Raw genomic sequence first — 15,000 nt, 5'->3', positions numbered from 1 at the left:
GGGTAAATAATAATACGGTAAATAATAATACACGGTGACACGGTAAATAATAATAAGATGAAAATAATAAGGACAAAATCATAAATGATTTTGCACTTTGAACCAAGTGCAAAAAAGTTGAGGAAACTCATGTATTTGACTCGAACGTGGATGTTTTATTTATTTGCCAGTTTCGGAGTTGCAGAACGATTTATAAAATAACAGAGAGAGAGGATGGAGGGGGAGGAGAGAAGAGGAAGATGGGGAAGAGAGGAAAGGGGAAGCGGGGAGGATGTTTTCGAGGAGGGTAAGCATGGGAGGAGGGGTTTCTGGGCTTGTGTTTTTTCATGGAACTTCTCCAGAAAGGGGATAAAGGGTGCTACAGGATTGAACGAAATGGGAAGGCAGCGTGATAGGAATGGAAGCTAAGGGAAGGTGAGGAGTGAGGAATGGAAGGCACATGAGTGGCAGGGAAGGAAAGGCAGTGTGAGGGACAGGGAAGGGAAGGCAGCATGAAGGGAAGGCAGCATGAGGGGATGGGAAGGTGGCATGAGGGGCAGGGAAGGAAACGTAGCATGAGGGGAGGTGAAGAGAACGGCAATAAAATGTGCCCAAACAGCAACATTTTCTTGGTAACCACTGGGTTCTATATAAAACCAGGTGGGAACAACTAAAATTCATGCTATATACCTGGCAAAGTGAGAGAGAGGGAGAGGGGTTTGAGATAGAGAGAAGAGAAGAGAAGAGAAGAGTTGGGTGGGGGAGAGTGGGATTCTGGCTGATGTGACGTCCAGTTTAACGTCCATCCGAGAGACGGCACACATATTGATGAATCCCCCTGCCTGTGAAACACCAGGATGGCAGTTTTGAAGCTGGGTTGGGATTCAAACCCAGGCTAGACAGCTTAGAGCGAGCATGCGTACCACTCAGCTATCCTGCCGTGATATTGTGATTCATTGCTTTGCAACTTTGTAACAAATCCGTCCATAACCTTTTGAGATATCCTGCTCACAGACAGCAAACAGACAAACACACATACAAACTAGAATGACACTCGGTGGAGTCCACACTACACACCTCCTCCAGGCTGAACAATTTATGTTTTGTATTCCAGTGATAAGCCGGATCTGCATCCAGACATGGAACAAAATGGAATCGGCTTGTTCTTGTCACCTTCCCAACTCATTCACCAGGTTTTGCCATAACTCGTCCACAACGATTTAAAATATTGTGCGGTGCAGTAAAACCTTAAATATCGTATGTTTAAATATCGCTTGTTTTAAATTTTGTGGCCTTAAATATCGCTGGGTTTTGACCATTCATGGGCAACCTCTTCTGTGCCAATTTAGTTATTGTGGGGGTGGGGGTTGATTTTGACCAATTGTGGTTTTTGAGCTCAGTTATGCCGGTTATCTCCCACCATGAGCCCTTTGTTTCTCGTGCACCATTACTAATGACGTCGAAGTGTAAAGTGATGGAGAAAAGTGATTATTTTTTTCACATTTTCGACTTTACACAAATAATTGTAAATCATATGCCTTGCTGCGGTGCAGGTGGTAACTGAGGCATGCAGCACTTACAATACTGTACTGCGCTGTACATTATCTCCACACTAACAATATGTTCGGTGGCGTAATATTCTGTGTCATTGTAATCAATTCCTTTGTTTTCGGTTATTATTGTTCTGATTGATTTTTAACTGTGGCTCTCAAGAGGAAAATTGTTTCTCATGGTGAACCAAGTGCAAAAAAGTTGAGGAAACTCATGTATTTGACTCGAACGTGGATGTTTTATTTATTTGCCAGTTTCGGAGTTGCAGAACGATTTATAAAATAAACACATCGCCAGATTACAAAGGGAACCAATTGAAAAGATTACGGTAATAGGGGAGGAATGGTGGGGACTTTCGGCTGGCAGGATGGTCGAGACTCTGGAGGTAAGCACACTTGACAAAGACATCTAGCCTGGGTTTGACTCCAGATCCAGCTATAAACTGTCATTCTGGTGTTTCACAGGAAGGGCGATTCATCAATGTGTGTGCTGTCCCTTGGACAGACGTTAAATTTGGTGTTCTGTCTGCTGGAATTATTTGGTAGACGTTAAAGATCCCACGATGTCCTTTGTGAAGAGTAGATGAGTTATCGTGGCACCATGAAGGAATAACAACTCCTGCCCTAACTACTGCTGGGAAGGTAATGTCAAACCACCCTGTATAAGACTTGCTCAGGGAGCTGTGTCAACAGCAGCAATGCTCTGTGAAGACTGTGCTATATAAGAGGGAGAGAAGGAAAGAAGGAGAAAAGGAGAGAATGAGAGGACAGAGACTTTTTACAAATTAAAGAAGGGAAGAGCCACATTTAATCTCCTTTTGAATGTTAAAGATGTTTCAACACAGCAGGAGACTTTATCACAAAGTGATTTTTTATTTATTTTACATATTTATTTCAATTGTAATGTGTTTATTTTTGGCTGTCAATGACCTTCCTCCATGTTTTCTTGAAGTCCAAGAACGTAACCCCCTGATTCTCATAGGAAATTGGTTTTAATTATCATGGTTTTGAATATTGCAGCATTTTAAAGGAATGCAACCCCACGATATTGAGGGTTTACTTTCTCATTTTTGGCCCAATTTCAATGGTGAAGAATCATTTTTAAAAATTCCGACATCCGGATCCGAATCTTCACCAAAATCAAATTGATTCATCCATGTCAAATGGACAAACTGTCCACCAACTTTCATTGAAATCTATCGATAAGTTTTGAGATATTTTTCTCACAGACAGACAGACAAACAAATAAACAAGAAGAAGAGGTCGTGCAGAGCACGACACTTGCAAAATCCATAAAACAAGTTTGACCTCAAAAATAATTGGTGGTTGAATTCAATGACCAAATATGCAACTCCTCTTCAAATTTCAAGTCAATTGGATGAAAATTGACAATTTTAGAAATTCGGCCTATGTTGTCCTTTTGGCCGATGTTGACCTCAAAAATAATTGGTGGTTGAATTCAATGACCTGATATGCAAATACTCTTCAAATTTCAAGTCAATAAGATGAAAATTGAGGATTTTAGAAATACCTACTTAGTTGTTGACCTTGGGCCAATGTTAACCTTTTCGTCGATGTTGACCTCAAAAATAATTGGCTGGTTGAATTCAGTAACCTGAAAAAAAAACTCCTCTTCAAATTTCAAGTCAATCTGATTAAAATTGAGGATTTTAGAAATTTCACCTGTTGTTCACCTTTGGCCTATGTTGACTTTTCACCTTTTGACCTCAAAAACAATAGGCTTCTTCCTCATGACAAACTCGACCATGTGGTGAAGTTTCATGAAGATCGGTTTAAAATTGTAACCTGAAGGTGACAAAAAACAGACAGACAGACAGACAGAATAACAAAATCCACTGACCAATATACTTGAAAACTCTTCCATTTTGCAAGTAACAAACAGCAGTGAAAACAAAACCTCCATCCACCTTCGGTAGTTTCTCTATTGTAATTAGGGAATATTTAGGATGGTTGATGGAATTATTTAGGGTTTCAAAGGATGTGAGGACCATACAACAACAACAACAACAACAACAACAACAACAACAACAACAACAACGATTCATGGCACAAGGTCGAGTGCTACCTCCGCGAGGCTGAACAGTTTACGTTTTGCTTCCCATTGATAGGCCAGATCTGGATCCATCCCTCCAAAATCTCATCAGCTTGTTCTCATCCACAACTTTTTGAAATATCGAGATATATATCGTTTTTGGCCCCATCTTTCAACGGTGAAGAATCACTTAGACAATTCAAAACTTCTCGTATTCAGATCCAGATTCGAATCTTCACCAAAATGGAATTTATCCGTCCTTGTCACACATCCATCCCATCCATACCTTCTTGAAATATCGTGCTTGTATCGTTTTTCTCCCTATCACTCAATTGTAAAAAATCTCTTTAAATATTCTTGGATCCGGATCTTCACCAAAATCGAAACAATTCGTCCTTGTTGCACTCACAACCTCTCCGCCAAGTTTCGTCCAAATCCATGCATAACTTTTTTGAGATATAACAGAGAAACAGACGGACAAACAGACAAACAGGGGCCACCTTCAGTGGTGGAGGTAAAAATAGAAGGGGAAAAAAGGTGAATCATGAATGGCATCTTGTGGAGTATTTATCCATACAAAATGACATTGTAGGCACCATGCATGCCTTTCAGGAAGGATTCCAATACAAAATTTTGGGAAGTTTTCATAACGCTCCCTTGATATCGTGCTCTATTAGTGCTTAAAGGTGCATTGTGACGACATTTTATTTCAAGCATTTAATCAACTCCTTATATGATAAGGCTGCCGATAATGTTTCAAAAGTTATCAGAGAGTAATGTTATTCCTTGTTATTAATGAGAATGGCCTCCTTAAAATTGCGTTTGTGCATGATGACATCATCCGTGGTCAAAATGATAACGGAATTAAACAGCACACGATGCTGGGACAACCATCTATTGCATAAGTACTTAGTTCCGCAATAAACTTCTTAAAACCATCAGCTTTTCATGATTAAATACAATATAATTTTTCTTTGTAGAGGCACGTGTGGCATTGCACAATACAATGGAGATTATCCTGCGTAGGATCACATATGACGTCGTACGAGCTATAATATGATGGACAATGGTTTATTTTATTTTAGTTCATGCTTGAGGAAACTGAATGACAACAAGGACAACAAGGAAATCCAACAAAGGTGGAGGCCATTCAGCCCATCATGCCTGCGCGAACACCACACCAACCCAAGATCTGACAAAATATACAACTATATATATCTTCTTATTCTTTTGGCTGCTCCCGTTAGGGGTCGCCACAGCGGATCATCCGTTGTGATCTGCAGAATGATTTGGCACAGGTTTTACGCCGGATGCCCTTCCTGACGCAACCCTGGTCGCCTCTTTCGACACAGGGATAAGGTACACAAATATATATATATATATATATATATATATATATATATATATATATATATATATATATATATATATATATATATATATATATATATATATATATATATATATATCTTCTTCTTCTTTTGGCTGCTCCCGTTAGGGGTCGCCACAGCGGATCATCCGTATGATCCGCATCGTGATTTGGCACATGTTTTACGCCGGATGCCCTTCCTGACGCAACCCTGGTCGCCTCTTACAACACAGGGATATGGTACACCTATTTTAACCAGGGTATACACCGGCCCAGTACACTGGTACTCATTTCGCCGACCTCGGAAGGATGACAGGCTGAGTCAACCCCCTGGTGCATTAATTCAGTGGCCCAACGGGGCTTGAACTCAGGACCTTTTGGATCCCAAGCCGCTGCCCTAACCACTGTGCCAACACCAGGCTCATATATATATATATATATATATATATATATATATATATATATATATATATATATATATATATATATATATATATATATATATATATATATATATATATATATATATGACAAAATAAAATTTTGAAAAGAAAATGTCAAATCTATTCATCCATATTATAAATCGATCAATTTTGCAATTTCAAGTGACATCGATCAAAATCGATGTTTGCAATTTCCAGCCATCGAGCGGGACCACACTCTGTGCAGAGCATTGGTGCTGCTTAACCAGTCTTCGTGGCTATTGGGTGCAATCCTGGATGGATTGCCACTCCAACACAGTATACCAGCATGCTGGCACACATTTTGCTGACCTCAGAAGGGTGTCAGGTCGAGTTAATCCCACCTGGTATTAATTCAACAGCTGAGTGGGATTTGAACTCAGGACCCCAGGATCCAAAGCCCACCATCCTAACCATTAAGCTAACACCAGGCATAATTTCCAGCCGGTGGTTCAACATTTTCGGAATTTGCACAGCTCTGGCATTATGACGTCAGTCTTGTATGATTTGGAGCTTTTGCTTTGCCATCCTGATATCTCAAATAAATAAATTGTAATAGTTTATTTTTATTTATTGGGCAGGATTGACTTTTCAGAGTCCCCATCCCATATTGTCCTGGCAATTCTCCTGCGAGTTTCTCACTCTTTTACATATCCTTAAACGAAACAGCCAGCAGACAAAAATCTAGCATCGTCACTATTGGGACACACACTAATTATAATCATATTTGAATGACTGGTCGAATCATTGATTTGCATGGTTTGAAGTTAAAATGTACCTTTCCAACGATAATTCAAAGCCCACCTACTCTGAACTTCTCCTTCTGCAACCCCAGGGAATTATGGAGAAAGTGGGATGGAGGTCTTCCGCGAACTTGCGGCGGAGGAAAACATCTGCATCGCGTACGCGGACAAGATTTACAGCAATGCCGAGGAATTGAGATTTGACGATATTGTGAGGAAACTGGCGGGATACCTTCCCCACGCACAAGTGGTTGTGTGCTACTGTGAGGGCATGACTGTGCGACGCCTTCTCATGGCAATGCGCCGCCAAAAACTCACCGGAAAGTTCCTGCTTGTGGGAAGGTAAGAACCGATGTAACCGCATTGAATGTACTTCCTCATTTTGTAGGTCAACCATTTGTTTTCTCAAGTCCTGTGAAGAGCTCACTGGTTGGTTTATGCTTTGAGCATGATGTACATGCAACCTCAAAGGCCTAGGGGTTCATGGTGATGTCATGGGGGTCCTTCTGAATGACATAGGAGTCAACAATCCATTATTATGAGATGGATCATCCCATTGTTATTAGGTAATGTAATGGGGGTCCTTCCGAATGACATAGGAGTCAAAATCCATTATTATGAGGTGGATCATCCCATTCAAGGGTCCACCCAAATTACATAACTTGGCGATCCATCCAAACGACATCATTATGTCATGACATTCGGTCGATCTGAATTATTAAACAGCATTATCCTGTTGCTATTTCATTAACTTTTATAAACTTCCTCCTTCACCAACTTCCCCCTCTATTTATCCACTCCTCCATCTACCTACTCACCCAGTGTGCCAAATTCTCTCTGCATCCCTGAGTCTACTTCAAAGTCAGCAATTTCAGTTATTCTGTGGTGCCATTGACTGTACTTTCATCAAGTCGATGGCTGTTGGTGGTGGTGGTGGTAGTCATAAAAATTAGCATAAAGTTAAAAAATGACAATGTAAACCCCCCCCCCCCCCCACAATTCACTGATCACAATATACCATAACAGAGAAATATGGAAATAAAGTAATGGTACTGTACCTATTGTGGAAGCTGGCATTCCCTGCACTGGCTTGATGGCGAAGCGAATGTTTTGAGGACGTCCAACCCCAGAAGCAGCAACTAAATTCTGCCTGTGTGTAAAGCCACACACCATTGCACACCACATGCCAATACACTCCACAACAATGTGCTTTCAAATGAAAAAAAAATTACAATGTGTGATAATTTCAGAAATAAATTGTATAATTGTTCATTTAAAACACACCACAGCAAGTTTCCACTGAACGTCATGGATGTGTTCCTAGAAAGTGTGACTTTAAGCAAAATGACATAAAGCAGATGAGATATTCCCATACATTTAGTATTATAATGTGGGGGATGTGTTCCCAGTGTACATTTTTGGCACCCTAACATAACTTTAACCTCACTTAACTACATATTTGGGACAAATACTAAACAAATGAAATACACATATGGCCAATTAAATGAACAGTTGCAGGGATACTCACCAAAATGTAAGGCTGAGATTGATTGTCAGGACTGGGGTGGTGCTAGTGTGGGGTAGAGGGGTTACAGGGAGGGAGTGGCCGATATGCCCGCACAGTGAATCCGGATGGGAGAAGTGGTGGTCACACCGAGTTGCAACGAGGTGGTGAGATCAGAGCGCCGGGGAAATATGAATGTGTGTACGAAGATGAATCTTGTGTTGAGAAAGCCAAGAAGGCAAATCATGGCTGCAAAGCTAGGTGAACAAACATCGAGTGCTTGTATTACAATGTCAGGCGTTCATGTTTATTAAGGAGTGGTGAACTGCGACAAAATGTAATGTACTATGAGCCTGTGCTGATAAAGATTCTGTAGCTTGTTTTAAATACAGTACGGTAACTCTATAATATGAAAACAAACATGTTGAAAAACTATTTACATTCCTAATTTACCCGAAAGTTCGTCCCACAAAGCAATTCAATTGATGTGCACAAAACGGCTCATTAATATTCATGACCATGGAAGTACCTTTGGCAGTGATGTGTTGTGACAGTGTTAGGGAGGAATTAACACCTTGATTGTTCTTACTGACGGTTTTGCTAATTGCTGTAGTTTATGTAGCTTTGACTTGTACTCCAAATCGACTTATCTATGAATGAAGGAACGAAAAAATGGGGAAATTAACCAATTTGACTTGTACTCAACATTGACTGATAAGCTGAAAAATATGGTAAGTTAACACCAAGAAACATTATGGGATGATGATTCACTCATTTTAATGTTAAAAAATAAATTCTCCATAAAAATACCCCAACTTCCTAAAAGATTCACTGCACACCCTGAGTATAACCATCAAGTTTCAACTCATTCTGTTCAACGGTTTAGGAGTGAATACAGAGACAGACAAATAATCGGGACAGACCAGGTGCTCAAAGGACGACAGGTAGTGAGGCACACACACACATATATACAATGAAAAGGAATGAAAAACGAAAGCCTATAGCACCGCTAAGAGGTAACGGAATGACACAAAACAATGGGGCAGGCACAGGGCCGGTGCGAGGGTATTAGGTGCTCGAGGTGAACCTTCAGCTTTGTGCCCTCCTTATAAAAAAATTAACTTTCGAAAATACAGAATGTGCATAAGGCCTTTGTTATTTTATAACTTGGTTTACAGATCCGCTGACGGTATATTTGCCTAAATGAAATATAAATATAAAACACATTTTTAGCCTTTTATATTTATACATTTTCCGCCGAAGGTGCAAAAGTTTCAAAACCCGAAATGTAAACGTCGGCATTTATTTTCAAGATATAATTTCGTGCGCGCCAAAATGCCGAGTCACCTTTAACCGAGCTGCGCAGTAGAACTGCGCAGTCGTCTTCGGTCATGGCGTCTGAGCAGTGGCCTGCGTGGTTCAGATTGACTGTTGTTTCTGGGGTGAAAGTGATTGTTTGTTGTTTTTTTTTGTTGTTTTTTTCTATACCTTGTCGAGGCTCGTGTGAGAGCTAACACACAATGCACATCATGGGGGACATGCGACAAGAGAGGAGGGAGTGGGAAGGACAAAACAGTGGGGAACAGACACATTAGGAGATCTGTGGAAGGGAGAGGGATGGGGTGGGGAACATGGGGAATAGAAGATGGACATTACAGGGACTTTCAGGAAGGAAAGCAGGGAATTTGAAGGAGGTGGGCTTGGGTGGATTATCGGGGGTAGAAAAGATCGAGGATTTGGATGGGGGATGATAAGAGGTGGTGGTGAACAGCTGTTTTGAAGGCCTGGAGGGAAGAATGGAAATGAATAGAGTGAGGGAGTTTATTCCAAAGGTGGGAAAAAAAGAGGAATGAAAGAGTGAAGGTGGGCAGTGATTCGTGATTTTGGTAGTTTTACCAGAAGGGGGTTGTTGGCGGACCTTGAGCGCCCTGCGGAAATGTGGTGGGGATAAATCGCAGAGAGAGCTTGGGGGGCGATGCTGGAGAGGAGACGGTAGAAGGCAGAAAGACAAGCGACCAACCTGCGGTGAATGAGTGAGAGGCCCAAAGACTCAGCCTCACCGTGGGAGATGCCAATGATCTGAAATGCCTTGGTTTCCACAGCGTGAAGCTGAGAAAGGTGGGAGGCAGGAGCACCAGCCCAGAGGGGACAGCAGTACTCCATCAGGCTGTGGACAAAAGCTTTGTATGTGGTCAGGAGCTCAGGTGGGCAGAGGAAGGACTTTGCACGACGGAGGATTCCCAATCTGCGACTGGCTTTGGAGGCGAAGTTTGAAATGTGTCTTTCCCACGAAAGGTCATGGCAGATAGTGAGACCCAGAAGCTTGAAAGAAAGGACTTCTTCCAGAGGATTGTTGAGAAAGTGGATGGGGGGATTTTCTAAACGGTCCTTTCGAAGAGATACAGTGAGAGTGAGATTTGTCCGGATTGAAAGACATGTTCCACATGCTGGACCAGTTTGTGATTTTATCCAGATCTGTAGTGAGCGAAGAAGCTGCTGCATGCCGGTTTGAGGGATGACAGATGGTATGGCAGAGGGTGGAGTCATCAGCAAACAGATATAGAGGATTTTCCAGAGAGTCGGAGAGATCATTGATGAAAACCAGAAAAAATAACAGGGCTCAGAACGCTACCTTGAGGAACTCCAGCCTGGACAGGAAGATGGGATGAAAGAACTCCATTTAGGGCCACATGGTGACTGCGACAGGAGAGGTAAGGAAGTCTGCGAGCCATGAGTTGTTAAGAAGTATGTCAGCGGTATAAATTTGAGTGACTGTATTGGTAATTTAATCACGCAACATCTTGACGACGAATATTCTGGCCGGACTATTGCATCAATTCAGTGCAGCAGCAGGGATGATTCGGACGCTACTCTCGATCGTGCCGATTTTGTTTCCATCGAAAGTTGTACACCGCTGTTCGTATTGAAAGATTTCAGTGCCAAGTACGTCAAAGTTTCCCTGTGAAATGCTGATATTCAGCCTTCAACGGACCAGAAATCAGCCTTTGATGTGCTCATGGGGATGGGGACAGGGCCGGATTTACCATGTGGGGGGCCGTGGGCACAATGATTGTGGGGGGCCCCCAAAGTTGGAGATGAATTGACAACTTAAATTATAACTGATTTTTAATCAACAACTGAACTTATATCTATAAATTTGGCAGATCCTGATCAGGAATGATTTGGCATATGTGTTCACAAATTACAATTAAATCTGACAATATGACAAGATGGACGGATTGTTATTGATATGGCTGATGACTTATCTATGAGCTCATTCTAAAATCAAATTCAAATCACAAATCACAAATCACAAAAGTGCTGTTGCTACAAGACTAAGAGATAGAGATGGACTAATATAAGAAAATAACAAACGACGCGCTGTCATTAATCATACTACGAACTTCGACTAAAAATCTTCGAACTTCTAAAAACCCTCTGGGCAAGAGAAATCCGAAATGGTGATTAATAGCCGACTTCCAGCGACCGCAAATATACGGCAGTGTCATCCACATCAATGAACATACACACGGTGCCTTAATCAATGGACAAGCTTCCTGTGCGACTTCGCGGCAGCGAACTCGGATATGATACTGTCAACCTGCATGGAATTGAGCTCATCGGATTTGGTGGAAATGATGGTCAGATTGACCAGTCTCTGCTGCCCCATCGTGGAGCGAGGATGGTTCTTGATAAGCTTGACTTTCGAAAACGAGCGCTCCCCAGAGCAGTTCGACACCATCAGTGAGAGGTAAATCCGAAGCAGCACTTCCACGTTTGGGAAAGTATCGGTGAGTTTTCGCTCGATGAGAAAACTGTACATCTCGAGTTTAGTACGGCCCGAGTCTGGCTCTGACTCCTTCATCATGGCTTGAAACTGAATCATTTCTTCTGTGAGGTCAGGTGATAGATCTTCTCGATTCAGCTCGACGAGCTTCGAGCATGACGTTTGAATCTGCTCCACTTCGAGTTGAACAAGAGCACGCAGGAATCCAAATCTGTCACTCATCTCGCTGTAAGCATTTGTACGCTTTTCTAACTGCGACAGCAGTACGTCGATCACTGCAACGTATCCACTGATGCGAAAGGACTCCTTGGCGTCTAGTTATACTTCTGGAGTGTGTCCGTAGTCCAAGGGAGCGAGGCAGACATTACGCTTTCGTATTCGCGATCCGCGAGTGAATTCCTCCGTACCTGAGTGCTCCACTCTGTCAACAACGAATGTATCAAACTGATCGCGTAATGACTGCACGAAGCTCGCCAGTGACTTGAGGAGCTGCACGGTTGTGTTGAGATCGGTAGCTTGCGACTGAAGGGTTTCACTCGTACGATCAAATCTACCAGGGACAGTAGACCGGAAACCAGCATAGAACCCTATCTCGAGCGTGCACATCGTTTGGTGAAGTGTCTCGGCAGTGTTTCTCGTTTCACTATTCAGTTGTTCATCATTTGTGATTTCATCGAGGACATCCATGATTTCACTGTAACCATCTACAAGAGCTCGGGTTGCATCAGAATAAGCTGACCAGCGAGTGTTCCTGAGGCACTTTGATACTTGCAGACCTTTGGCTTTCAGGGCATCAAATAATCTGGCGTAGCGCGACGTGGAAGCTGTAAATAATACATATACTTGTTCCACGAATTCAAAGAATGCTGCTGCAGGTCTACAGCATCCCACGGCCAACTGACCGACTAAGTTCAGTGAGTGCGTCACGCATGGCACAAATATTGCGAGAGGGTCCTCCTGTTTGATCATTCCCTGCATCCCATTGTATTGGCCACTCATATTAGATGCATTATCGTAAGATTGCCCTCTGCAGTTCGCCATGTCCAATGCAGTGGCTTTCAAAAAATCCAGTAATGCCGTCGCTTGCTGGAGTCCACTGTGTCCTGTGTTGCTTAGAAAGGTCATGAAACGCTCCACTGGAGCCTCGTTCTCGATGTATCGTAGAATAATTGTGAGCTGGTCGATGTGGCTTACGTCAGGAGTAGAATTGACTGACACAGAGAAGTATTTTGCCTCTTTCACACGAGCGACGATATTATCGTGAACAGATTTTCCGATGATGGAGACTAACTCTTCACATGTCGTAGATGATAAGTAGTTGGTGTGGCCACTACCTTGGTTGGCATATTTCTGAATGTGCTGCGCCAAAAATGGATCGTATTCCTCAATAATTCCATTAAACCAAGGTAGTTACCATTCGTCTGTGATCCAACAATTTCATCCGATCCACGGAACGCTAGACTGCATGAGGTCTGTCTGCGATCTGCTTCGTGAGAAAGGCCCGCCCCGAGAGGCAAGAGGAACTGCATGAGGTCTGTCTGCGATCTGCTTCGTGAGAAAGGCCTGCCCCGAAAGGCAAGAAGAACTGCATGAGGTCTGTCTGCGATCTGCTTTGTGAGAAAGGCCCGCCCTGAAAGGCAAGAGGAACTGCTTTGTGAGTCTGCGTTCTGCATTATGAGGAACTGCTAGGGGAGTCAGCGATCTGCTTTGTGAAGAGTGGTTTGGACGAGCTGTTCCCTCTCAGCCATGGACCCAGCATGCAGGTGATTCTCAGGTTCATCCTGAGTCCAACCACGGAGCCTCTGACTGTCCTTACTCCCTGCACGGCTCGACACGTCTTTTCATCCCATCGATCCACCTGTGGAGTCCAACACCCCAATTTGGCCTAGTCTGGTGTAAAGGTCAGGCCTGAATTCGCATACTGGACCTTGTGAGAAACCAGCTGGAACATACCATCGATCTTCCTCTCCTGTGCCGTCGACCTTACGGGGGCTGAACATGCCGAGGCTGGTACGTGAGCGGTGCAACAAAAGGAGGCCATGGCCGCCATCTTGCCACGCGGCATGCGTGAGCGATGCCGATAGGAGTACGAGCGCCATGTTGCCACGCTGTATGCTCGAGCTTGGGCGCTCGAATCCGACAACTTCGGCTTGTCAGGAGATGCATTCGTGCCTTCGACACTTTTCCTCTCGTCCATGAGGCATCACCAAGTACTCCGTGTCTTGTCTGCATGTTGTCCAGGCCTAAGGTTTATCTCGCTCGGGTTCCCTTCGAAACCAGTATCCGTAGCTCCCAAGTTAAGAGTGGGTTATAGATTAATTATAACATTGTTGTGAATGCTTTGCTTGTGTCGTGTTTCCCCGATGTGTCCCCAATAAATCTGGCTGATTTATACGAAAGTTGCCACCTTGAATTTATTCGTGCCGTGCCGAGGAACAATGCGCTCGATTTGTATATAAAACCAAAATGGTTACGCACTGGCAGACTTCGCTCAGTCTCTGATCAAACCCAGTCTGTAGCCTGGGTCTAAATCCCCAACTGGTAAGGCCCAGGTGTACTTTGGTATCATGATCTGAGGAGCGTGACCCGAGACGTGTGCCGAACTAGCCGGCGTTATAACCCTTGAGACGGCGGTGCTGTTAAGTGATGCTGGAATCTATAACGGTCTTAGATCAAAATGGCAATGTTTATTTTATGCTTAAAAATAAATCGTTTTTTGTCTATACTAAATGTTTGAGATTTTAAAATAAAACAAACAAAAAAAAATTAGCTCCAGCGAACTATACCGCTGAGGTTGTTTGCATTGATCAAATAATCCCGAAGAGCACTTCACTGAATCGGGAATTGATTTTTAAACAATTTTTTTCGTTGCCTGATTTGAACGAAACTTGATATTGCGCGTCAATGTGAAAAAAAAAACGGAGGAACGAAAGTCGAAGATATTATTGTGCATAATCTTCTAAACACAATTTTATTTATTAATGAACACGGTAGTATTAGATCAAAATGGCGATGTTTATTTTATGCTTAAAAATAAATCGTTCTTTGTCTATGCTAAATGTTTGAGATTTTAAAATAGATTATTTGAATAAAACCAAAAAAAGATAGCTCCAGCAAACTATACCGCTGAGGTTGTTTGCATTGATCAAATTCTCCCGAAGAGAACTTGACTGGATCGGGAATTGATTTTTTTAATATTATTTTTAATTGCCCGATTTTAACGAAACTTGATACTGCACACCGCAGGAGAATGGTGAGTAAGGTGGCCCTAAAATTTTTGCGCTATCGTTTACCGTTTTGGCTATATTTCGGGAACATACATACATACATACATACATACATACATACATACATACATATATATATATACATATATATACATATATATATATATATATATATATATATATATATATATGAATATATATATATATATATGAATATATACAAGATGAGAGTTTTAGTAATATATAGAAGATAGATAGATGTGCACTCAAAGAAGTTCGCATTATTCTGTGTAATATGGATCACGTGATGTCAGACTATGTGTTCCT

At 42.3% G+C, this 15,000-nt stretch overlaps 1 protein-coding gene across 1 annotated transcript in view; it reads left to right on the top strand.

The window, feature by feature from the left end:
- LOC147011612 (metabotropic glutamate receptor 1-like) overlaps nucleotides 1-15,000 on the top strand; it is a 136,936-nt gene that overhangs the window by 13,497 nt on the left and 108,439 nt on the right. Inside the window, exon 2 of the mRNA XM_085858483.1 lies at nucleotides 6,248-6,497. Coding sequence (XP_085714609.1) covers nucleotides 6,248-6,497 — 250 coding nt within the window. The remainder of the gene's footprint in view (nucleotides 1-6,247; nucleotides 6,498-15,000) is intronic.

The sequence above is a fragment of the Eptatretus burgeri genome, chromosome 15, assembly GCF_056783735.1.
Source record: "Eptatretus burgeri isolate ZD-2024b chromosome 15, Ebu_testis_v1, whole genome shotgun sequence".
Classification (NCBI taxonomy): Eukaryota; Metazoa; Chordata; class Myxini; order Myxiniformes; family Myxinidae; genus Eptatretus; species Eptatretus burgeri.
This window is presented reverse-complemented; position numbering and strand designations above follow the sequence as displayed.